The 24,629-nt window shown below is 45.9% G+C and overlaps 1 protein-coding gene and 1 long non-coding RNA gene across 2 annotated transcripts in view; one reads left to right on the forward strand and one right to left on the reverse strand.

Annotated features, from left to right (window-relative positions):
- The first annotated feature begins 5,879 nt into the window (after positions 1–5,879).
- The window catches only part of LOC111183876 (uncharacterized), a 29,847-nt gene continuing 11,097 nt past the window's right edge, over positions 5,880–24,629 (forward strand). Inside the window, exons 1-2 of the long non-coding RNA XR_002647132.3 lie at positions 5,880–5,973; positions 23,746–23,851. This is a non-coding gene — a long non-coding RNA (uncharacterized LOC111183876). The remainder of the gene's footprint in view (positions 5,974–23,745; positions 23,852–24,629) is intronic.
- Positions 5,887–9,883, reverse strand: LOC111183874 (protein Tob1-like). The gene has a single exon (XM_089914705.1). It carries the CDS (start codon positions 8,434–8,436, stop codon positions 7,510–7,512), a length of 927 nt encoding a protein of 308 aa, XP_089770831.1. The 5' UTR covers positions 8,437–9,883; the 3' UTR covers positions 5,887–7,509.

Raw genomic sequence — 24,629 nt, forward strand, 5'->3', positions numbered from 1 at the left:
TGGGGATGGGAGACCCAAGAATTTGCATTTCTTTTTTTTTTTTTTGCGGTACGTGGGCCTCTCACTGTTGTGGCCTCTCCCGCTGCGGAGCACAGGCTCTGGACACACAGGCTCAGTGGCCATGGCTCACGGGCCCAGCCGCTCCACGGCACGTGGGATCTTCCCGGACCGGGGCACGAACCCGTGTCCCCTGCATCAGCAGGCGGACTCTCAACCACTGCGCCACCAGGGAAGCCCAAGAATTTGCATTTCTAATGAGTTCTTAGGTGATGCTGCTGTTGCTCCTCTGGGGACCACTCGTTGAGAGCCAGAGAAGGAGCTTTTGAGATCTTGTCCTTTGAAAACTCATCCAAACCGACGTTTGTGACAGTCTTCTTCATGGGATCTAGAGTAGGGGATTAGGAGGTTGGGAAATTTGTGCCAGTTTTGGTTTTCCTTTTTTTCCATTCAAGTGTTGCATGAATGATGAATGAGCTTTTGTTTCAGTGCCCAGTGTTAGAGTGCTCTTGGCTCAGTCCATCTGGGAGGGTAGGCTGGGGGGGAACTGAAGTAGGCTGGGAACGATTAAAATTAGGCCCCCGGATAAATTTGCAGCACTGATAGCAGTTCTCGGTGAAGAGGCAGCTATTCCAAGAGGTGTCTATCAGCCAAGCTTCCTGCCGCAGCACCACCCACATCTTTCCCAGGGAAATTCCCAGTGCTGATTATAGCCCTTTGGTGGGCTTTTCTGTCCACAGACTAAGTGATGAGCATCTTACGGGCAGGAACCTTGACAGTTCTATTTGCAACACAAGGCCAGACCAGTGCCTGGCTCTCTGAAGATTTTCATAAATGTTTGTTGGATAAAGAACAAATGGTTCAGAAACTCAAAAAAGCAAATTCCCGGAAGTCTGGGGCAATAGCTCTTGGGAAGAATGAAACTGGAGTGGCCTGGATGTTTGTGAGCTGATCAGTGAGCACAATGTATTGCTACGGGAGAAAAACCCTGGATTTCAGATAGAGGTGCCTGGAATCCATTTTCCTGGCAGAGTCACATTGGTGCCTACTTGAGGGTTGTGGCTTAGAGGGTGGTAACAGCCCCATGATGGGCACCATCTGGGCTGTGGTGTTCAGTGCTTTATGCTCTGGGCCTGGCACAGAGCCTGGTACACAGTAACTGCTCAAAATGTTTTTTTTTTTTACTTTAAAAAAATTATTTAATTTACTTTTGGCTGAGTTGGGTCTTCGTTGCTGTGCGTGGGCTTTCTTTAGTTGCAGCGAGCGCGGGCTACTCTTCGTTGCAACGTGCGGGCTTCTCATTGCGGTAGCTTCTCTTGTTGTGGAGCACAGGCTCTAGGTGCACAAGCTTCAGTAGCTGTGGCTCGCGGGCTCTAGAGCGCAGGCTCAGTAGTTGTGGCGCACGGGCTTAGTTGCTCCGCGGCCTGAGGGATCTTCCGGGAACAGGGCTAACCCGTGTCCCCTGAATTGGCAGCCGTATTCTTAACCACTGTGCCACCAAGGAAGCCCTCAAAATGCTTATTGAATAAAAAATGGACGAACTTCATTCAGATGGGGGAGCTTCAGCATCGGACAGGGGTTGGGCTGAAGTTTGGGGGTCCTGAGGATACTGATGGATAATAATTATAATTCAAAGCTCAACATCTGAATAAGAGAACATACTTATATAAGGAAAGATCCTTCTCTAGATTAATCAACCCTAAGAAGTCTAAGCTGGATACATTTTCAGCTGAAAAATACATTTTCAGGTAAGGGGTGTATTTGTTATAGACAAAGCATGGCAAAGTATAAAGGACAAAATAAAAATGGCTATAATTCTGCCATTGGAGATACTCACAGCTAAATTTTTTGGTATATTTCTCCCTTTCACTATTAAGATGCTCTATTTCTTACTTTTTCACCCCAGGTAGCATTATTTGTGAGCATTTCCATGCTATTAAATGTTGTACTACTAGAAATAATACTTCAGGGAACATTTTTATACATAAGTCCTTATTTGCATTTTTTGATTAATCCTCTAAGAAAAATCCATAAAGTAGATTTTTTAGGTCAAAGTTTATGCATGATATATGTTGGAGGTGGAGCAGGAAATAAGTTATGTTTCAAGAGTATCGATGAATTATGACTTTCCTCCTACCAAGAGTTCACAAGAAATATGAGAATTGTTTCTAAAATAGTTTCGGAGAGCCACAGATTTTTAATGGAGTCGATCGCTGTGTTACTGCCTTGGACAGGAGTCCAGTCATCGGTCCCTTTGAAATGTTTCCCTGCATAATAAGCACATAGCATGCAAATTTCTAAATCCAGAAAGGAAAGAGCAAATAAATAAGCTTCTAAAATGTGAGGCCCTTTAAGAAACCAAGTAAGCTACACAATGCTTACTGGAATTAGGCAACTCTGCAAGGCAGGCTGGGTAAATTCTCAAGATGACAGGCCACTAAACTGTTTCTCTAGGGACAATAAGGGACCCTGCTTGGCACCCATTTTGGGAGAAGTGGAGAAAGCACATAGGCAGCCAGCCAAAAGCTTTAGCGCCTCATTGGAATTCATCTGGGGTCCGGTGGGCATCTGTCTTTGGACTGTTTTGTTCACTGTTTATCCCTGTGCCTGGCAAGGAGCCACAACACCACACTGTAGGCTTCACAACCACACACTCTCCCCTGAATATGTTTCCCTAATTTCACTGGCCACAACCTGATGTAGCATTGTCGTGCTGGGAGGTGCTTAGAGGAATATGAAAGCTCTCAAAAATCCAAGGTGACTGTAGGGAGATTATCAAGTAGCTGTAGACACCGGACAGATTGTATTAGTCAGAGTTTCTGGTTGCATACATTGGTACCCATCTGGCTAGATGAGGCTTGTGAAATAAAAAATAATATATATATATATGTGTGTGTGTGTGTGTGTGTGTTCCTGACACAGGGCTCCTAAAACCCTTGTAAATCCCTAAGTGATAAGAACACTAGGAACATCTTTTGTTCTAATGAGGTGACTCTAGGTGGGCTCCTGGGTGAACCCTGGATGGGGGCTGCTCACCAGAAAGACCAAGCCGTGATTTGAAGTGTGGAATTTTCAGCCCCATCCATCATCCTCCAGAGAGGGGAGAGGGGTGGGAAATGGAGCTAATAATTGATCATGCCTACAAGAGGAAGCCTCCATAAAATCCCAATAGTATGGGGTTCAGTGAGCTTTCAAGTTGGTGAATACATCCACATACTGGGAGGGTGGCTCACCCCAACTCCACAAGGACAGAAGCCCCTGCACTCGGGACCCCTCCCCACCCCCCAGACCTCGCCCTATGTACTCTTCATCTGTCTCTTCATCTATATCCTTTATCGTATCCTTTAATAAACTGGTAAATACATTTCCCTGAGTTCTATGAGCCACTCTAGCAAAGTAATTGAACCTTATGGCGGCGGGGGTGGGGGGAGGGTGTGTGGATCATGGGAACCCCTGATTTGTCCCCATGTTTGACAGAAGTTGTGGGTAACCTGGGGTCCTACACCTGCGATTGGCATTGGAAGTGGGGTGGGAGCAGTCTTGTGGGACTGAGCCCTTAACCTGTGGCAGAGTGTCAGAACTGAGTTAAATTGTAGGACACCCAGCTGGTGTTGTGGAGAATGGCTTGGGGCAGGGAACATCCCTCCACACACATCTGGTATAGAAGTATTGTGAAAGTGGTAATAGTATGAGAGCAAAGGAGACATACAGGAGCAAAGGACAGAAGGAGACATACAGAGCAAAGACCTGTAGGTTTTTCCAATACAAAGGTGCAAAAGGACTTATCAGAGAATATTAAGAACCTCTGGGATGCTCTAAATCCACGCAGATGGGAAAAATAGCCAACCACGTGATGGGGCTTACTCTAGGCTCCAGAGAATATGCCTTCACCAACTTGCTAGGCACCCTCAGTCACCTTCCCTTGGGACTGGACACCTGTCTCTCCAGCTCTGCTTCCCCTGGCCACCAGGGACCTTGGCTACTTGGCTACCAGGAGCACATTCCCCCCGCCACTTCTTCACCTTGCTCATTTGTGAAGCCACAACTCACGTGGATGCATCTGGTTGGTGGAACCCAGGTCATGGGCCCCCACCTTAGCTGCAAGGAAGTCTAGGAATGCCCAGTTTGGAGTTTCTACTGTGGGAAGGCATGCTTCATATAAAAATATTGCCAAGGGCTTCCCTGGTGGCACGGTGGTTGAGAGCCCGCCTGCCGATGCAGGGGACAAGGTTTGTGCCCTGCTCCGGGAAGATCCCACATGCCGCGGAGCGGCTGGGCCCGTGAGCCGTGGCTGCTGAGCTGCGCGTCCGGAGCCTGTGCTCCGCAACGGAAGAGGCCACAACAGTGAGAGGCCCAGTACCGCAAAAAAAAAAAAAAAAAAAAAATATTGCCAAAATGTAGGGGGAATCTTGAAAAGATTGGGTAGCTGCAAATGACAAATATCCATTATCCAATGAATGAAAACTACTGGGGCAAAAAAAAGCAACACAGTCAAAGATTTTGTGGCATAAATTATTTGGGTATTAGAGGATTTCAGAGAAAGGAAAGGAACTTGTGAGCAGTGGTTTGGCACAGACAATCTTGAATTTGGTACAAAGGAAATAAAGGATTTGAATTGGAAGAGGAAACAGAAACAGAGGGCATTTCAGGTGGGAAATTCAGCTTGGGCAAAGGCATGGAGAAGGAGGGGGCTGTATAATTTGTTGTCCAAACCAGCACACTTGAGGGTAAAATTGTAACTGAGCAGGACCCTATGAGGCCTTCCCAGGACAGATCCCCCCATGTCCTGTGCCTGCCTTTTGTTTTCATAAAAACTTTAGATTCCTAGGTCTTCCCGAGTTCCAAAGAATAGATTTAATCAAAGTGTGAAAATGCAGAAACAAAGGAAAACATTCAAGCAAGACAAAAAAATAATAGTTTAACCATTAAACAAAGTCGAGGACCTTTGGTTCCTCCTCAAGGGCTAAGATAATATTCTGAGCCATGTCCTTTGAGCTGTTTTGCAAATACAGAAACCCCCACCAGGTGGAAGAAGTTAACTGTATGCTGACCATGAACACGTGGACCCCAGACTGGTTGGAACCAGAAGGTTGATGATGTTGACTCCTGATTGCCTCACCACCAACCAATCGGAAGAATGTCCACGAGCCGATTGTGTACCCTGCAACCCTCTCCCTCACCCAGTCTTTAAAAACCTTTCTCTGAAAGCCATTGGATAGTTCAGGCCTTTTGAGTGTTAGCTGCCTGGACTCCTTGCTTGGCGCCCTGCAATAAACCTTACACTTTCCTTCACCACAACCCAGTGTCAGTAGATTGGCTTTACTGCAAGTGGATGAGTGGACCCAAGTTTTGTTTGCTAACAAAATAAGGCACTCTAAAAAATTATACTGGGACAGGGCTTCCCTGGTGGCGCAGTGGTTGAGAGTCAGCCTGCCGATGCAGGGGACACGGGTTCGTGCCCTGGTCCGGGAAGATCCCATATGCCAAGGAGCGGCTAGGCCCATGAGCCATGGCCACTGAGCCTGCGCGTCCGGAGCCTGTGCTCCGCAACGGGAGAGGCCACAACAGTGAGAGGCCTGTGTATCGCAAAAAAAAAAAAAGGGGGGAACAAGCCAAAAGGAGCAGAACAATAGCAAAGTATAAAATAAAATTAGAAAAATAAAAGATTAGAAAAAATATATATAAATGAATCAGCAACAACAAGGTAAAACAAAACCCCAACCTAAAAGAAGAAAAAAGAAAAAAAAAGGCCTTGGCTATGGGGGGAGGAGTTTGGGGGGGTGGAACTTAGGCAGGGGTGGGGTTTAGGGTGGGGCAGGGCCTGGGTAGGGTGACGCTAGAACGTAGGGCGGGGCCTAGACTCGGCGGGGGGGGGGGGGGGGGGCAGCGTTCAAGTGTGGGGCGGGGCCTCTGCTTAGGACCTGCGTGGAAGGGGAGAGGCAGCACCTGTGGAGTGTGGAGTTCCGGAGTTTGGAGGTAAGCCCTGGGTGAGGGTGTGTGGGTGGGGTTTTGCCCAGCGGTTGGAGGGAGTCTCAGAAGGGGTCTCCGAGTGTAGAGGTGGGGCCCTGGGTGGGTGTGTAGGGGCGGGGCTTGGGCTGTGCACTGTAGGAGGGAGGCTCCGAGGGCAGAGGATTAGGACCAGGAGCCCAAGAGGCTCCCCGGTGCCTAAGTGGACAGGGAAAGCACTGCCATGTTCCCTTCCTGTCCTCTGCGCCACCCCCTCTTGGTCTCCCCCAGGGTCTCCCCTGTCATCGCTGGACCCCTAACCGTGGGTGGGTCCCCCTGGGTGCAGGAACTCCTCCCCTCCCCCAGCCGCCCTTCAGGGGTGCTGGTCCCGTCCTGCCTCCACTTCTCCTCCCCCCCTCACTCTCCCCCACACCCCACGTCCTACCCAGTCGCTGGGGGTTCCTCCCGTCCCCTTAGGTGTCCGTGGTCCCCCACCGGTGCCTGGTTGGTACCCTAGTTGTGCGGAGACGTTAATTCTGCGTCCTCCTAGTCCGCCATCTTGACTCCACCCCCTATACTCATTCTTTTTTTTTTAATTTTAAAGAATTTTAATACATACTTAATATGAACTATTTCAGTCCCTCTTAACATGTAAGACCCTGACTCAAAGTACTTTTATACCGTTATTTTCAAGTATTGCACAATATTGGTACAAAATTAATATTTATGATTACATTTTCTTCCACAATATATAGCAAAAATCTTTAAACCTTTAACAGAAAATACATTTTTTCAAAAAGCAAATATTCATACATTTTAATTCCACCACTAAAGGAATATCCTGTACACAATTTAGAATAGTTGATGTCTTTAAAATGGGTATTTTACAATTTCAGTAAAAACAATACAGCATGAAGCTGCTGCTGTCACAGATCCCTGTAGTAAAAAGATATAAATGCAATACCATGTCGTAGAAACAATATATATATAACCTTAGATATTTTACAAACTTTGTACTAAAGTAAATTATACAATTAGAAGAGACCAATAAACCCACTTATTAGTGCCAATTTTTTTTTTTTCTTTTTTTTGCGGTACACGGGCCTCTCACTGTTGTGGCCTCTCCCGTTGCAGAGCACAGGCTCCGGACGCGCAGGCTCAGCGGCCATGGCTCACGGGCCCAGCCGCTCCGCGGCACGTGGGATCCTCCCGGACCGGGGCACGAACCCGTGTCCCCTGCATCGGCAGGCAGACTCTCAACCACTGCGCCACCAGGGAAGCCCTGTGCCAATTTTTTATAAAGGAAAAAAAATCAGCCATGTCCTTGCTATATCTTAAATACTGTAAGAGGCCATATCTGAGAGTATACTTTAAAATATACAGTCAGTATAAAATAACTTTGTGCTTGGTTCGCAGTGAAAAATGATGCATGTTTTATTTTTGTAACCAAGCTTGAATGTATCCTTACTATAAGCTTAAAAAAAAAATCTCAAGGAGGTTATAAAAAAGAAAAATCCCCTTTGGGCCTGAGCATTTTAACTTGTACGATACATCTTTTCTTTTTTTTTAGTTAGCCATAACAGGCTGGAATGGCTGGTTGGAATACTGCATGTTATTTAAGCTAAAATTCAAGCCATCTACAAAAGACTTCTCATGGAGGCCTCCATAGGCCACAAACACATCAAAGGCATTACTGTACTGGAGAGGACTGAGGTTAAGGGGGCTGTCACCTGGGAACATTCTATTGGTACTACTACCTTGAGCCTTTATATTAGGAAAAATAAATTCCTTGGCGTTAGGAGAAAGAGCGGAGGTTTTCTGCTGTTGCTGCTGCTGCGGTGGTGGTGACGGCGGTGGCTGGGATGGCTGTTGCTGTGGCTGTGGCTTCTGCTGGCTACCCAGGCCAAGCCCATGCCGACAGTGCACTGAGGAAGAGATGGCTTTCTGCTTCAAGAGGTCATTCACGTTCAAGCCGAGGTTGATAGGGGAAGTACGTGCAACCTTGTTGCTTTGGCCACTATTCTTCATTTTGGTAGAGCCGAACTTGGTGGCAGCAAAAGTGGCAGTGATAGAGGTTAAAGGCTGAGTGGACCGGGGCATGAAGGGAGGGCTTACAGCAGCAGAGTGACCAAAGGGAGGAGATGGAGAGCTGGACGCTGATGAGGCTGGGTCACTTGTGGGCATAAAAACCGGGACCTGGGCTTCCCTGGTGGCGCAGCGGTTGAGAGGCCGCCTGCCGATGCAGGGGACATGGGTTCGTGCCCTGGTCCGGGAAGATCCCACATGCCGCGGAGCGGCTGGGCCCGTGAGCCAAGGCCGCTGAGCCTGCGCGTCCGGAGCCTGTGCTCCGCAACGGGAGAGGCCACAACAGTGAGAGGCCCGCGTACCGCATAAACAACAACAACAACAACAAAAAACCCGGGGCCTCTGGGTTAAAGCTGTTTTTGAGCTCCTTTTCCAACTCACATCCATTTTCATTATTATCATCCACATAAAACACCTTCACTGGTCCCTTTTCACCAGTTTGGTAGGAAACCTCAAATGGGTCGATCCAAACACTAGGATCCTACGGCAGATTGCCACGAGCACCATCAGTGCCCAAACCACTCTCTTTGGAGGCTTGTTCAATCACTGGGTCCACTTTCTCCCCTGCGTGTATACATCTAAACCCTGATCCTTCGTATGGCTTTTCAGGATACCAGTGCCCTTCATATTTCTTCTTAAGAAATCTTCCAAGCTCTTCACCAAAACTGTTGACACGTCTCCTGGGAGGGGGCTGCTTCCACCACAGACCTGGCAGCTGGGCAGGGGCACGGGAGGGTAGGCGGCGGTGAGCCGGCCGGGCCGAGGGCACGCCGACGCCGCCAGACGGCGCTCGCCCCTTCTGGCTTGGGGTGGCGAGGACGGGGTCAGGGGAGCGCGCTCACTTCTCCGCACAGCCCGGTGCCTGGCCCAGCGTCCCCGTAGAGCGCCCACTCCGCGCCGCGCCGGGGCTTTCCTCCTTCTCCCCTACACTCATTCTTTAAAGACTAAACTTCTGGCCTCTGAGGAGGGGGAGGAAGGGGCTTTTTGTCTGACTGTGGGATCAGAGAAGCGATGTAGCTGTTTAACTTGGTATATAATGGTCAACCAACAACAATTGCTTGGGTTACGGATTGGGTTCAAAAGCCCCCAACAAAACCTGACCAAGTGGTTTCGCAGGGTAAGTGTTGATTTTTAAAAGGAGTATAACACGAAATCTAGTGGGAGTGATCCAGGCTGGTGCAGCGGTGGTGCCCCCCATTTTCTGCCGTTCTCAGCATGTGACTTTCCTGTTTCTGGCATCCTTCTGGGCACTTTGATCACTACTGGGCAGGAGGAATGGGGAAGGGCAAAGGGGAAAGCTCATGCTCATGCCTTAATTCAAGAAGGCATCCTTAGAAGTCCCCAAGTGGACTTTTCATTGGCCAGAAATGGGTCCCATGGCTGCCCCTAGTGGCAAGAGTCTCAGGGTGGAGTTTTTGTTTGTTGTTTGTTTGTTTTCAGATGGCCTTTATTTAATTCAAAAAGGAGTTTTTATTTTTAACAGGGCACCCTGTATCCCTGAATAAAACCACGTTCTCTGGGTAGGAAAGAAGGGTGACAGGATACTAGGTAGACAGCCTGAAGCTGCTGTCACCCCTGTCTCCCCACCTTTGGTAATTCCTGTGCTCCAAGTACGGAGCTTCTCAGGGCTTCACCTGAGTAAATTGATTCACCTCTAGGTAGATTGTAACTTCCTTTCATCTGCCGTTTGCTTTCCATCTTCCAAAGTGACCTTTTTTACCTGCCAGGGCCTTCTCTCCCTTTCTCCCTGTCCTTGTGGCTAATATACTTTTTAACATCGTCTGTTATCATTTTAGTAGGATTCGGAAGGGAGGGATGACCAATTTGTGTGACTGATAACACCATTTAAAATCAGAGGTTGTCTAGAGCTCCAAGGAGGTGATTCTAAACACAGTGGCTCTTGGTTTTCTAGGAGGAGAGGAAGTGGGAGGGCTCCCAGGGGCAGAGTGAGGAGGTGGGACCAGAGCAGGAGGAAGTGGGCGGGGCAGGGTGGGGCGAGTTAGCAGGACAGAGGAAGGGATTGAAGGGGAGGGAGGGAAGGAGGAAGAGAAGAAGAAACGGAAGGAACAACTAACATTTCCTGAAGGTTCACGAGGAGGAGCCACCAGCGCACTGCTTTACAACCTTCATCTCTTCTAACCTCAGCCACTCTGCGGACAACCCAACTCCCCCCTGGTCTTTGGCCGTAGTGGCCAGAGTGTGTCTGTTTCATCCTCTTGTCTATGGCTTTAGGTCCTCCCAGGGTCACTGGGCAGCAACTCCCCAGCTCCACCACTCTCAACCACGTGGGGAAAAGGCTTTCCCACAGGTCCCACTGGGGCAGAGTGGGAATCGGTGAGCTCCCTCCAGACCTTCTAGGGTGTGCAGAAGTCTTGGGGGGGACTTCCCTAGTGGTCCAGTGGCTAAGACTCTGTGCTCCCAATGCAGGGAGCCTGGGTTAGATCCCTGCTCGGGAAACTAGGTCCCGCATGCCACAACTAAAGATCCTGCATGCCGCAATGAAGATTCCACACGCAGCAATGAGATCCTGTGTGCCACAACTGAGAACTGGTGCAGCCAATAAAAACAAAACAAAACACAAAAACGTCTTGGGGTTGCTGCCCCCCCTCCCCCCAGGACTTTCATACAAGAAATGGGACTCAGACCTCTCTATTCTGAGATTCCCGAACTCATTTAGGAGTTCGAGTACCCCTGACTCCAGGAGATGAATTTGTTGAGAAACAGGTCATGAGGCAGTTTTTTGGACCTCCACATAAACATGTCCCGTGATTGTTCTTAGAAGATCTTAGATCCAGCTTTCTCCTCTTCCCTGCTGACCAGAGGATTTTTAATCAGTCAGGATGGGAAATGTGTGAGTGCAGATAGATTCTGCCTGCGGTTGGATTCCTAGAAATAGTTTTTATTTATATCTGGACTGTGGTTTTTAAACTCAAAAGCCAAAAATTTGAGGTCTGCAAGTCTCATTGGTAGTGCAGTCATGCTATAAAGAGAAATACGGGAGAGGGAAAGAAGGCACATAAATTTATTCCACGCTGTACAGTTAAAAAAAAAAGATACAGAAGAATTTAAAGTGAAAAGTAATAGTCTTCTGTCCCCCTGCCCCCTCCACTTCTCCAGTCCCTGGCATTACTGCCAGGAGGCAACCCTTTAAAATTTTTCTTTGTTTTACTTTATTTTTATTGAAGTGTAGTTGATTCAAAATATTATGCTAGTTTCAGATGTACAGCAAAGCGATTCCATTATATATAATACATATATATGTAAATTCTTCAGATTCTTTTCCATTATAGGTTATTACAAGATATTGGATATAGTTTCCTGTGCTATGCAGTAGGACCTTGTTGTTTATCTAATTTATATCTGTTTTGTGTCTGTTAATCCCATACTCCTAATTTATCCCTCTCTCCCCTTCCCCCTTTGGTAACCATAAATTTGTTCTCCATGTCAGTGAGCCTGTTTCTGTTTTGTAAATAAGTTCACTTGTATTGTACTTTGGATTCCACATGTAAGTGATATCATATAATATTTGCCTTTTCTGACTTAGTTCACTTAGTATGATAATCTCTATGTCCATCCAAGTTGCTGCAAATGGCATTATTTCATTCTTTTTTTTTTTTTTTTGCGGTACGCGGGCCTCTCACTGTTGTGGCCTCACCCGTTGTGGAGCACAGGCTCCGGACGCGCAGGCTCAGCGGCCATGGCTCACGGGCCCAGCCGCTCCACGGCATGTGGGATCTTCCCGGACTGGGGCACGAACCCGTGTGCCCTGCGTCGGCAGGCGGACTCTCAACCACTGTGCCACCAGGGAAGCCCTGTTTCATTCTTTTTTAATGGTTGAGTAATATTCCATTCTATATGTATATATCACATTGCTCTGTTGATGGACATTTAGGTTGCTTCCATGTCTTGGCTATTGTAAACAGTGCTGCAGTGAACATTGGGGGTATGTGTGTATCCTTTCGGACCATGTTTTTCTCTGGGTATATGCCCAGGCATGGGATTGCAGGATGATACAATAGGTAACTCTATTTTTAGTTTTCTAAGGCACCTCCATACTGTTCTCCACAGTGGCTATACCAATTTACATTCCCACCAACAGTGTTCCCTTTTCTCCACACCCTCTCCAGCATTTATTGTTTGTAGATTTTTTGATGATGGCCATTCTGACTGGTATGAGGTGATATCGTATTATAGTTTTGATTTACATTTCTCTAATAATTAACGATGTTGAACATCTTTTCATGTGCCCCTTGCCATCTGTATGTCTTTGGAGAAATGTCTATTTTAGGTCTGCTGCCCATTTTTTGATTGGGTTGTTTGTTTCTATGATATTAAGCTGTATGAGCTGTTTGCAAATTTTGGAGATTAATCCCTTGTCAGTCTCATCGTTTGCAAATATTTTCTCCCATTCTGTGGGTTGTCTTTTTGGTTTGTTTATGGTTTCCTTTGCTGTGCAAAACCTTTTGAGTTTAATTAGGTCCCATTTGTTTATTTTTGTTTTTGTTTCCATTACTCTGGGAGACAGATCGAAAAAGATATTGCTGCAATTCATGTCAGAGAGTGTTCTGCCTATGTTTTCCTCTAAGAGTTTTATAGTGTCCAGTCTTACATTTAGGTCTTTAATCCATTTTGAGGTTATTTTTGTGTATGGTGTTAAAGAGTGTTCTAATTTCATTTTTTTACATGTAGCTGTATCAGAGTGGCTGCGGGTGGAGAAAGCTCCCCCCAGTGGCCAACATTATAATCGCAAGTCCTCTACCAGGGGATCCTTAAGGGAACAGTGCCGGATTGTGGCCAGAGAGCTGTAACCGCGTCCTGTACCTCTGGACTGGGGTGGATGGCAGAAGCCGGCCTGGAGGACACCTGCTTAATTTCATCTACCCCTGGGAAGGGCAGTGAGAAATGATGCCTCTCTGAAAGAAGTCCTTTCAGCCTAGGCTGTAAATTCCCAGCCAAAGGAGTGTCTCATTTATCCCATTAGAAAAGGGCTGAGATTCAAACCCTGCTATCACCATGTTCCTCACCCTCCTTTATCAGCCACGGCACAAACGTTATTAATAAACTGCTTGGCAAAAAGCCTGCGACAAAGAGGGAGGGGGTGCCAGACACAATCGCTGCCCCTGGAGAACTACAGTCTAGGATGAGAAGATGGTAGATAAAAAGATACTGATATTGACAAATTTAAAGCATAGGGTTAGTGATACATTAACAGAACAAACAGTTCAAATGGCATAGAAATTATCTGATCCTTGCAGGTTAGTGAAAATTATTTAGTAAATCCATCTGGTCTGGGGGCTTTTTGTGAGTTAGATCAGGGGTCAGGAAGTCATGGCCCATGGGTCACATCTGGCCCTACACCTGTTTTTGCATGGCCTGAAAGCTAAGAATAGATTATACATTTTTTAAATGATTGAAAAAATCAAAGGAGGAATAATATTATTCATTTATTTATCTTGGAAAACTATTTTTTTATTGAAGTATATCTGACGTATAACGTTGTGTAAATTTAAGGTGTACAACAGGTTAATTTGATACATTTATATGTTGTAATATGATCGCCAGTGTAGCAATAATTAGCGTGTCTGTCACGTCATATAATTATCATTTCTTTTTAGTGGTTGGAATGGTTAAGTTCTAGTCTCTTAGCAGGTCTGATTATTATAATATAATATTGTTGTCTATATTCATTATACTGTGCATTAGATCTCTAGGGCTTATTTACTACTTGTTGCAAGTTTGTGCCCTTAAACGACATCTGTCTTATACCCCCATCCCCCATCCCCTGGTAGCCACCATTTTACTTTCTGTTTCTACACGTTTGACTTTTTTAGATTTAGCGTATGAAGATACCATACAGTATTTGTTTCTCTCTGTCTGACTGATCTCACTCAGCATAATGTCTCAAGCTCCATTCACGTTGTCGCAAATGGCAGGATGTCCTTTCTCATGACTGAATAATATTCTGTGGTATATAAATATGTACCACATCTCCTTTGTCCAGTCGTCCACTGATGGGCACTTAGGTTGCTTCCGTAGCTTGGCTCTTGTGAATGATGCTGCAATGAACCATGGGAGTGCAGATATTTCCAAAAGAAGAAGAATACATTGTGACACTTGGAGATTATGTGAAAATCCAATTTCAGTGTCCATAAATAAAGATTCACTGGGAGGTGACCATGCTCATTTGTTACAGACTGTTTTCACGTTACAATGGCCGAGATGAGTAGTAGCAGCAGAGACCTATGTGTCCCATCAAGCCTAGAATATTTACTACCTGGCCCCTTACGGAAGAAGTTTGCTGACCCTGAGGCAGACGACTGACACCTTTTAATTTCTTCTATGCTTATTATCCTATTCGGAAACATAGTAAGAGTAAGAGAGGAGGATTTTCTCCTTTGCCGTGTTGAGGAGACAGTGCTGATGGCATAGCCAATGAGAGATGGTATGTAGATAGCAAATATCTCAATGAGATTGTCATTAGATTCCCATTAATGGAGAGCAGGAAAATCTTAAAATGAAGCCTGAGTTTTCCATTGCTGTGCATTACAAGGTCAAGGGCCCGCACTGAAATCCCGTAGTGTGTGTCTGCTTAGGGCAATCCTGGCAACCTTACTTGTTTCTTCTGAGCTGGACTATTGCCCTCCCTCTGCTCAAATAAATCCAGACCATTCTCTTCCAGGAGCCACTTCAGAATATGTTCCTTGTCATCGATCAATGGAAAGAAATGATGTATGTGAGAGTATTGTGTGAAATGTGGACTAGAATAAAATGTTGACTATTGTTATTTTACACAAATGCGATTGTCTGGGTTTGTCTGGTTTGCTTGATCAACCCTGGCACAGCCTTTCCTGCTGCTTGCTGAAGTCCTATTTCTGGTTATCCTGGGTTTCATCTCTGCTGCTGATGTCGGGTTCTGTCCTTTGGGTGGAGGAGAGGATGCCTGCAGACCCAGAGCTGCTGTTTATAATCAACATTACTGTTGTTTTATTTTTGTTAACAGAGCTCATCCTCTTTGTCTGATGGAACTCAGCTACCTTCCATCAATGTACAATGACCAAGGACATTGTGATGCCTTTGGGAAAGGGTTGATAGGGGGACGCAACAGCAACTAGGGTGTCAACGACAAAGTCCCAGGTTCCCATCCTCCTATATCCAGGCTAACTGCCAAGCCTCCGGGTAAATGTCTAAGTGTCCTAGACAAGGCATCCTGTATTTCCCTTTTGGTTTTGGATTCTGTCATCGCTGCTCCAGGCAATTCTGTTAATCATTTCCTTTGTCAAGTTTACCCAGGGTTGGGCAGATCCCATGAGCAGATTCCCTTAAACTCACACGCCCCTGACTTGTAAGCCAGAACCATCAACTTTCAGTGGGAACTGTGCAGGCTGGAGTGCCTCAAACCAGCGGACACTCTCCGTAGCTGTATGGTCTAGTGGGAGTTTAACACTGGCCTATTTTATGCTTGGGCAATGAGGCTTTGTGCCCAAATCCATAATTTTATATTATCCCTATGTCTGTCATTGTGGGGGGACCCAGAAGTTATAGTAACAATCTCTAAAGGCAACACCCTGATAAAGTCCAGAGAATTTGCCAACGATGTTCTCTCCTTCTGCCCCATTCCGTCACCCACTCACTCCTCCACGCACTCCATTCCAGCCACTGCCACAGTCGACCACTGGAACTCTTCTCTCCAAGGTCGACAGTGTCCACTCAACCACTAAGTTTAAAAGACAGTTTTTCATTCTTACCTTGCATTTCATATCTGTCCTCAAAACCTCCTCTTCCTTACCTCCTGTGATCTTGCACCCGGGAGGATTAGAACACCCATCTCCAGATGCTGCAGGGTCAGTGTTAGGTGTGACCCTCACTCTGGAATTCTGGTGTGTCTGAAGCAACCTCCACATTAGCCAACGGAAGGAGTAATACTCAGTAGAAACCCCACCGCCAGATCCTGTAGGAAGGAAGGCAGAGGAGCTGAAGCCTTTGTGATGTGGCCTTGGTTAGTTAGTCAGATTACAACCTGAACTCACACCTGCATGAGAATGCCTGCCCTCTCTCTCAGCAGACATGTTCACTTCCTGTTTCAGAGGAGACAGAAGCCACAGGCTGGATTCCAAGCGGTCACGTCTAATGAGCCCTTTTCCTGCTTTATCTTGCTTGACTCTGCAGATTTTACTTCACCCCTCCTTTCCACTGTGACCCCTCTTGTGTCTCTGCCCTTATTTATTTATTTAAAGAAGATGTTGTGGGTAGGAATTTACTAATTAATTAATTTATTTTTGCTGTGTTGTGTCTTCGTTTCTGTGCAAGGGCTTTCTCTAGTTGCGGCGAGCGGGGGCCACTCTTCATCACGGTGCGTGGGCCTCTCACTATGGCGGCCTCTCTTGTTGCGGAGCACAGGCTCCAGACGCGCAGGCTCAGGAGCTGTGGCTCACGGGCCCAGCTGCTCCGCGCCATGTGGGATCCTCCCAGACCAGGGCTCGAACCCGTGTCCCCTGCATTAGCAGGCACATTCTCAACCACTGCGCCACCAGGGAAGCCCTCCGCCCTTATTTTATAAGTCTCCTTGGTGGCTTCCCTTCCTTCTGTTTGTCTAGACTTTTCTGACAGTCAGTTCTCTTCTCTCTTCATGAGCTTGGTAATTTAAACCACACTCATGGCTTCACTTACAACTTTTATGATCACCAAAGCCCTGTCTCCAGCCCAGGCCTCTCTTGATAGCTCCACATCTGCTTGTTGGATGTTCACGGGCCTATTCTAGGTGCTTCCAGCTTGACAGATGGAACTCTGGTTCCTTCCTCCAGGCATCTTGTAGCACTCTGCCCCAGGCCTGACGTTTGTGCAGACACACGGTACTACCTGCAGCTCCCAGACACGTCATTCTCACCACTCCCTAGCGGCAATTATGCTGCTGCGTGTTTCCTCCACCTGTACCTCCCTTCTCTTCCTTATTCCCCATCCCCCAGTCTTCTCAAGATTAAGTTCAGAAGTCATTCCATCCAGGGTCGCCTTCCTTGAGTCCCTTTGCTGTTACCCTGTGTGCACACCAGTGTGGAACTCATTACACAGAATTCTAACTGTGTGCTTCTCTTCTTCTTTCCTTGCTGGCTTGTGGTGAGCTCCCTGGGGACAGAATCCCAACGATAGCACAGCCCCACTCTCTTGCCATTCTGCTGTTGACTGAAGGAAAAATGCACAACATAAGAGCTGTGAGTTTGGGCTTTATTTGGGCACCTTACTGAGGACTCTAGCCTCTCAGGAGCTCTGAGAGAACCGCTCTGAAGAGGCAGGGGAGAAGCCAGTATACATATATGATTTTTGGCTGTGGAATACGTGCAGGCAAGCATACATCTCGGTAAGAGATTACGCGTAGTCACAAGGATCAGATATCTCAGTTAATGGTTTGGTATTTTTGTGTGTGTGTGTATGGGAAGGTGCAGGAATCTGGGTTCATTAAAATTCTTCCCGAGATGTCTCTATCTAAGGGGACTGCTTCTCCAAAGCACAGAGTATCCTGTTATTGTTCTAATTTCCTCAGTGACTTAATCCTTGTAGGACTGGGTGGTGAGCAACACCCTTTGTTCCTCTTTGTTTACATTGCTCTGTGTGAGGGAGAAGCTTTTTTATTTTATTTTTTATTTTTTTGCGGTACGCGGGCCTCTCGCTGTTGTGGCCTCTCCCGTTGCGGAGCACAGGCTCCAGATGCGCAGGCTCAGCGGCCATGGCTCACAGGCCCAGCCGCTTCACGGCATGTGGGATCTTCCCAGACCGGGGCACGAACCCACGCCCCCCGCATCGGCAGGCGGACTCTCAACCACTGCGCCACCAGGGAAGCCCGAGAAGCTTTTTTAAAATCACAAATTATCCACTGATGTTAAAGTATATTTGAGAGTTCTGGCCAGAGGTTTGCTGTCTTGCTTGTGCAATCAAATCACTCGGGAGCTTTTAAAGAAATACAGATTCCCCATGCTCCCCCTTCTGGAGATTTTGACTCAATAGATCTGAGGTAAATCCCAGACACTTGGACTATTTAAACTCCACTAGTGACTCTGTGGGGCAGCAGGACCGGGAACCACCGAGAAGGTCCTTTACTAACGAGGGACACATTTATGAACTGCGTTATCAGTGAGCACATTGGCAGGGTTTGGTAAGTCCCAACCAGGGGGCGGCAGTGGTGCTCTCCTCAATCCCACAGGATGCTGGGGAGGTCCTGCGGCCAGCTCCCCCTCCGTCCCCAGGGAGCGGCGGGCACAGTAATGAGAACCATGGAGACCTGGGTTCATATTGTTTGCAGTCTCAGATCGTACGACAGTTACTCTGTCTATATAAGTTAATGCAGTTTTCTCATTTGTAAAAGATGGCTAATAAAAGTGCCACACCATAGGTTTTATATGATGAATAAATTGTGTGTGTTTGTGTGTAAAATTTACCAGTCTGACACAAACTTAACTCTCAGTAAAAGTTGACTACTATTTTCTTGTCCTTTTTGTCAAAAAACGTGTCATAGGCTCTTCCTAGGTTAGAGCACTGATGAAAGCCACATAATCACCAATTTTCAGAACTAGAAGGAAACCTAGATTCACTTCCTCTCTCTGAACTAGATGGAGAAGCAAACACAGCTCATGGTTTCTGAGTCTGTAGACCCATGGACCCAAGTATGCAGTCAAATCTCTCTTACAGCACTTGGAGCTGTGAGGAATTCTGCTGAACAGAGCTTGTGCTGGTGCAAGTATATTCCATTACGAGGACGGGTATCTCTCAAAGAGGACTGTGTCCACACATTTTTATTACTCCAAAAGCTTTTCCCACTGGCTCGGGGTTTTTTCAGCTCATAGCTTATCCTTTCTCATGTCTGCCTTCCTCCTTGCCTAGCTGGCTCTCCATTTCAGTTCAGCCTTCCCATCCTTGGGGGATTGGTCCCTCACTCCCAATGACTTGGTCAGTGTTCTCTTTTATGGCTGGGCTGGTATCATGCGTATCTTTGGCAGCAAAGACGAGGTTGTGGTTTACAAAAGTAAACTCAGTTAATGGATGCGAGCCCCGTTGGACTTTAGCTCCGTAACTGCAGGGGCAAGATCTGGTTTTCTCTTCCTTGCTTAGAACAGTGCCTGGCCCAGAGAAGAGGAACAGCAGACATTCTTTGCTGGAAACATACAGTTGTCACCTTCCATACATGCTCTTGGATTGCAAAGATATCTGCAGCCAATAACAATGGTGGTAATAGAAAGAGTAGCAACATTTGATTGCTAACCATGGCCAGACACTGTAGAAACACAGTTTATTACATTTAATCCTTGCTACAAATGTATAAGCTATAAACGATTACAATTTCCATTGTATAGTTGAGGCAGCCGAGTGTAGAAAGCAAGAAACTTGCTCAAAATTGTACATTTTCAAAGCCAGAAAGTCCACCTCCAGCACTGATGATCTGTGCATTGTAAAGAAAGTGGTACTTTCAGGTTGGATGTCTAGTAGCGGTGACATGTCAGATGGACTGGAGGTGGATGCAAGTTAATTTCCATCTCAGTTGCCCCTTGCGCCTCAGTTTCTGATCAAATAAATTTTTCTAGTGGAGGACTCCTCACTGTAGTTCCTTCACCTGTCCCTCTTTAATTCTTTTTTCCTTCTTTTGGTTTTTAGACAAGATTATATATTAACAACAGCAAACACCGGCATGGATGTAGGCACCAGAAATTCTCATTCAGTGGGAATGCAAAACAGCACAGCCACCTTCGAAGGCACTTCGTTAGTCTCTAAAAAATGAAACATACTCTCACCATATAAGCCAGCAATTAGGCTCTCTGCTATTTACCCCAAAGAGTTGACAACCTATGTCCACATGAAAACCAGACAAGGATGTTTGTACCTGCTTTATTCATAGTTGCCCAACTTGGAAACAATCAAGATTTTTAAGTAAGTGAGTGGATAAATAAACCACGGCACATCAGACAATGGACTGTTATTCAGTACTAAAAAGAAATGAGCTATCAAACCTTGAAAAGACACGGAGGAATCTAAATGCATATCACTAAGTGAAAGAAGCCCATCTGGAAAAGGATGCATGCTGTATGATCCCCACTGTATGATATCCTGTAAAGGGTAAAACTGTGGAGACAGTAAAAAGATCAGTGGTTTCCACAGGTTAAGAAGGAGGAAGAGAGGGTTTCCCTGGTGGCGCAGTGGTTGAGAGTCCGCCTGCCGATGCAGGGGACACGGGTTCGTGCCCCGGTCCGGGAAGATCCCACATGCCGCGCAGCGGCTGGCCCGTGAGCCGTGACCGCTGAGCCTGCCTGTCCGGAGCCTGTGCTCCGCAGCGGGAGAGGCCGCAACAGTGAGAGGCCTGCATACCGCAAAAAAAAAAAAAAGAAAAAAAGGGGGTCTACCATGAGGTTTTTGTATAGCAGTCTAAATATATATATACACACACACACATATAATATATATATGATTGTTTTAAGTTGCTGATCTCCTAATTTCAAATGGATTTTAAAAACCCTGCATCTATACTCTCCTCCCATTACAATTACTGCTTTTTGACGTCATATTTTACATCTAATTGTTTTGCGTATCCCTTAACGGCTTATTGCGGATACAGACGATTTTACTACTTCTGTCTTGTAACCTCCCTACTAGCCTTGTGTGTGGATGGTTTCCTACCTTTACTGTATGTTGCCTTCACTGGTGAGCTTTCTCACTTCATAATTTTGTTTCTAGTTGTAGCCAAGAAAGGGGTCTAAATAAATGGAGGCACCCACCTTACTTTCAAGGAAATACGAAAGCATTTAATGATGTCAGCTGTTCTCAAACTACTCTATCAGTGCAGCCCCCATTAGAATCCTAATATGGTAGCTGTGGGCTTATTTTAAATTCTAAAGTGCCGTTTGGATGTCTCAAAATTAGCACGTACTCACTTACAGGGTTGAGAGGAGGAGCCCGACTTTGGTCCCACGTTCAAGCCCAGCTCTGGTACTTTCTACTTGTGGGGACACCAGCAAGGTGCTCACCCTCCCAGCCTCAGTTTCCCCATCTGTAAAATAAGGTGACATAATCCTGCCTACTTCATGGGATTTGTCTTAGGATAAATAAATTAATACAGGAAAAAATGTCCAGCACAGTATCTGGCAGTAAAAGTAGCTATGACACTTAAGTAACCAAAAGGAAAAGAATACAAGTACTAAGTCAAACAAAGTAAATCACCTCTCTCCCAAAGTCAAATAACAAACTGAGTCTGCCTGACTTTGCCTATGAGGAATGTTTATTTATCCTAAATGCTAACAAATTGTGCTTCAAAATTTGACTCTGGTTCCATTGGGATTTCTCTCAGTTAAGAAGAGACCATTCCTTTTTCAATCACTTTGTTTTATGGCGAGTTCTAAGTGACTGTTATTGTGGTTTTGATATTCTTAGTACTGACTATAGGAACGAGGGTATAGGAAGGTGGTGGGTGGAGATAGATATTATTTATCCCAAGACAGACAGGGACTCTGGGGACTCATGTCTTCAGCGGGATGCTCTGGTCACTCGTGTCCTTTTGGCTGAGGCTGGAAATCCCAGAGATTCTTTAGGTCTTGCAACTGATGAACATATGTCCCACCTCCCCTTTCATAATCCCTCTTGTTCCAATTTACCAAAGACAGTAGGTTTCTGCGTCATCCACCAGAATCTTAACACAGAGCCTTGACTCTGCGTTTAGAAATCCCTGGACCTCAAAGAAACAGTTTAAAGTCTTATTTGGTGATACAGAAAAATTTTTCTATATCAAGTGATTTCTACTTCTTTCCTCTAATAAAATCAAAAGAGGACCTAATTTAGCTGACTGATAAATTATTAAAAATCATTTTGAGTGATAAATTACGATGCCATTTTTAGCCTGTAGTTCAGAATGATTGAAAAAATTGAATGGCATCGCTATCACAAAACTCATTCTGCAACCGCAAATTCATGTGACAAGTGTTTTCAGAGTTTACATCCATGAAGATGAAAAACATGAATAAAAGTACCTCATTTTAGCAATAATTCACAGTATCCATGTATATGTAAAATCAAGAGTCCTCATTCAGTTCATGAAGAGATACATTTATCAATAACGTTTTACATCATGTGTTTAAAAAGAATCAACAATTGAAATAAATGTCTGGTCTTCATGCAAAGTTGCAAGCATCTCTGCTGGGGCCCAAATCACCAATACACCTTATCTTGCAAACTCCTTGAAGCCATTTTATCCCTGCTTCCCATGCCTTTCTGCATTGTGGAACCTATGAGATTTATGCCCTGAGGTTCCTCAGGGAAACGTGTGAGGGATGTAGCCACTCCTTACTACTCCCACAGACCACCTGCCAGCCCCACTCCTACCCCTAATGCAGCTCAGACTTTGGGCCAAGGATGTGAGCTGCAGAGGGAGGTATATAACATGGAAAAATCCACTGGGCATCAGAGGTTGTTTCCTTCACCTTGTTCACCAACTCTTGCCGTGAAGTGATGGCCTTGTGATGTTTAAATCTCTTTTCTGTGTCATACCTTAGGCAGAAGGAGGTAAGAAAATATCAGAAATGCTTGGTTTGCTCCGGAATTCTCCGTAACAGTTACTCATTGTGTGCACTGGGCTACCTGTGCTGTTCATAGTGCTGGGGATCCAGCCCAGGTACCAGTTGAGACACAACCTACAGTTTGGGGACCATCATCCACTTGTAAATTGACTTCATCCACCATGTGGCATCAGTGGGGTACTCCCATGAGCCAGTGCTATCAGGTACACTATTTGGATGGCCCAAGGCCTCCTCTCCTGAGAAGGCAGAGCTGTGTTCATCACAATACATTTTGCCTCAATAATACAATTTTTAACTTTGTATTTGGGATTAACTTCAAACGCGCGGAAACACTGTAATGATATGTGTAGTAGAACACCATCATGCCGTTACCCAGACGCACTTTCTTAAAATTGAAGTATAGTTGGCGTACAATATTTTATAAGTTGCAAGTGTACGATAGATTCACGATTTTTAAAGATTTTATTCCATTTACAGTTATTATAAAATATTGGATATATTCCCTGTGTTGTACAATATATCCCTTGTAGCTTATACATAATAGTTTTAATTCCCTACCCCTATATTTCCCCTCCCACCCTCCCTATCCCCACTGGTAACCGCTAGTTTGTTCTCTGTACCTGTGAGTCTGTTTGTTTTTTGTTATATTCACTAATTTGTCGTATTTTTAAGATTCCACATAAAAGTGATACCATACAATATCTGTCTTTCTCTGTCTGACTTATTTCACTGAGCATAATACCCTCCAAGTCCATACATGGGGTTGCAAATGGCAAAATGTCATTCTTTTCTATGGCTGAGTAGTATTCCATTATATAGATATACACCAGATGCACTTATTGTTGATGCATTGCTTGATTTACTTTATATACGTTCTTTTGGAGACTTCTTCTCACAGAGACACAGGCCAAACATTTCAATACATGGAAGAAAAATTCCAACAGACACGCATAGCCTTTAACATGAAATTATACCCGTATATTCCACTGGCCCCAAAGCTGTGGCAAGGCCATACATACATAAAGTCAGGGATGATGTAGGGACTAAAGAAACTACAATAAGCAGATCTTTTGTGGATGCGAACCCTCCCATGTCAAGAAGAACATGTAGGCTGCATTTGAAAGATTGGAGGAGCACTGCATTAATGAAACTGTCATGGGCTCCTGATTTCCAGGCAGTGTTCCAGAGGTTTCCCTTACCATGCAGAAGACACTTGAATGTCAAGGACTCTCCCTCCATCCGAAGCCCTTTTCTGCAGGAGTCAAGACTGCCAGACCAAGGTGAGGCACTGTTCCAATACGTCTGTTCTACCTGGGGAACGGATGTTACCGAAAGCAATTCCGAGGGAGAGCTGCCTTGTAGCAGTGAAGCCAGGTGTTAACAACTCTTCCTGCCCCTCCCACAGTAAGGTGAGCTGGCGTGTCCTTGAGATACACGTTCTCATTGTAGGGCAGCCCCACAGGTGCAGGAGACCCCTGAGGACAGCAAGTCACAACCCCTTCACTGGTCCTTTCCTGAATAGGGGAGTTTGAGTCCTCTGCAAACACAAGTGCCACTTATAATAATGGAAATAGCAGATTTTCGCCACCTTTCCCCTTGAGAAGAAAGGAGTAACTCTATGGTGTCCATGACAGGTTGAATGAAAATGAAGGTTTTAAAAAAATTTTACTTATTTATTTGTTTGTTTTGGCTGTGTTGGGTCTTCGTTGCTGTGTGCGGGCTTTCTCTAGTTGCGGTGAGCAGGGGCTACTCTTCGGTACGTGGGCTCCTCATTGCGGGAGAAGCAGTGGGCTCAGTAGTTGTGGTTCGTGGGCTCTAGAGCTCAGGCTCAGTAGTTGTGGAGCACGGGCTTAGTTGCTCCACGGCATATGGGGTCTTGCCGGACCAGGGATTGAACCCGTGTCCCCTGCATTGGCAGGCGGATTCTTAACCACTTCGCCAGAGGGAAGTCCCAATCTCAGAGTCTCTTGCCAGCTGCCTTCTCATTAAGTTCTCTAACGGAAGGCACTGATGAAGCTAGGAAGGTGGGAAGAGGGCAGTAGTCATGTGCTGCAGTAT

Source organism: Delphinapterus leucas, chromosome 7 (assembly GCF_059928025.1).
Source record: "Delphinapterus leucas isolate spDelLeu-1000000601 "Yukka" chromosome 7, BTC_Dleu_Yukka2, whole genome shotgun sequence".
Classification (NCBI taxonomy): Eukaryota; Metazoa; Chordata; class Mammalia; order Artiodactyla; family Monodontidae; genus Delphinapterus; species Delphinapterus leucas.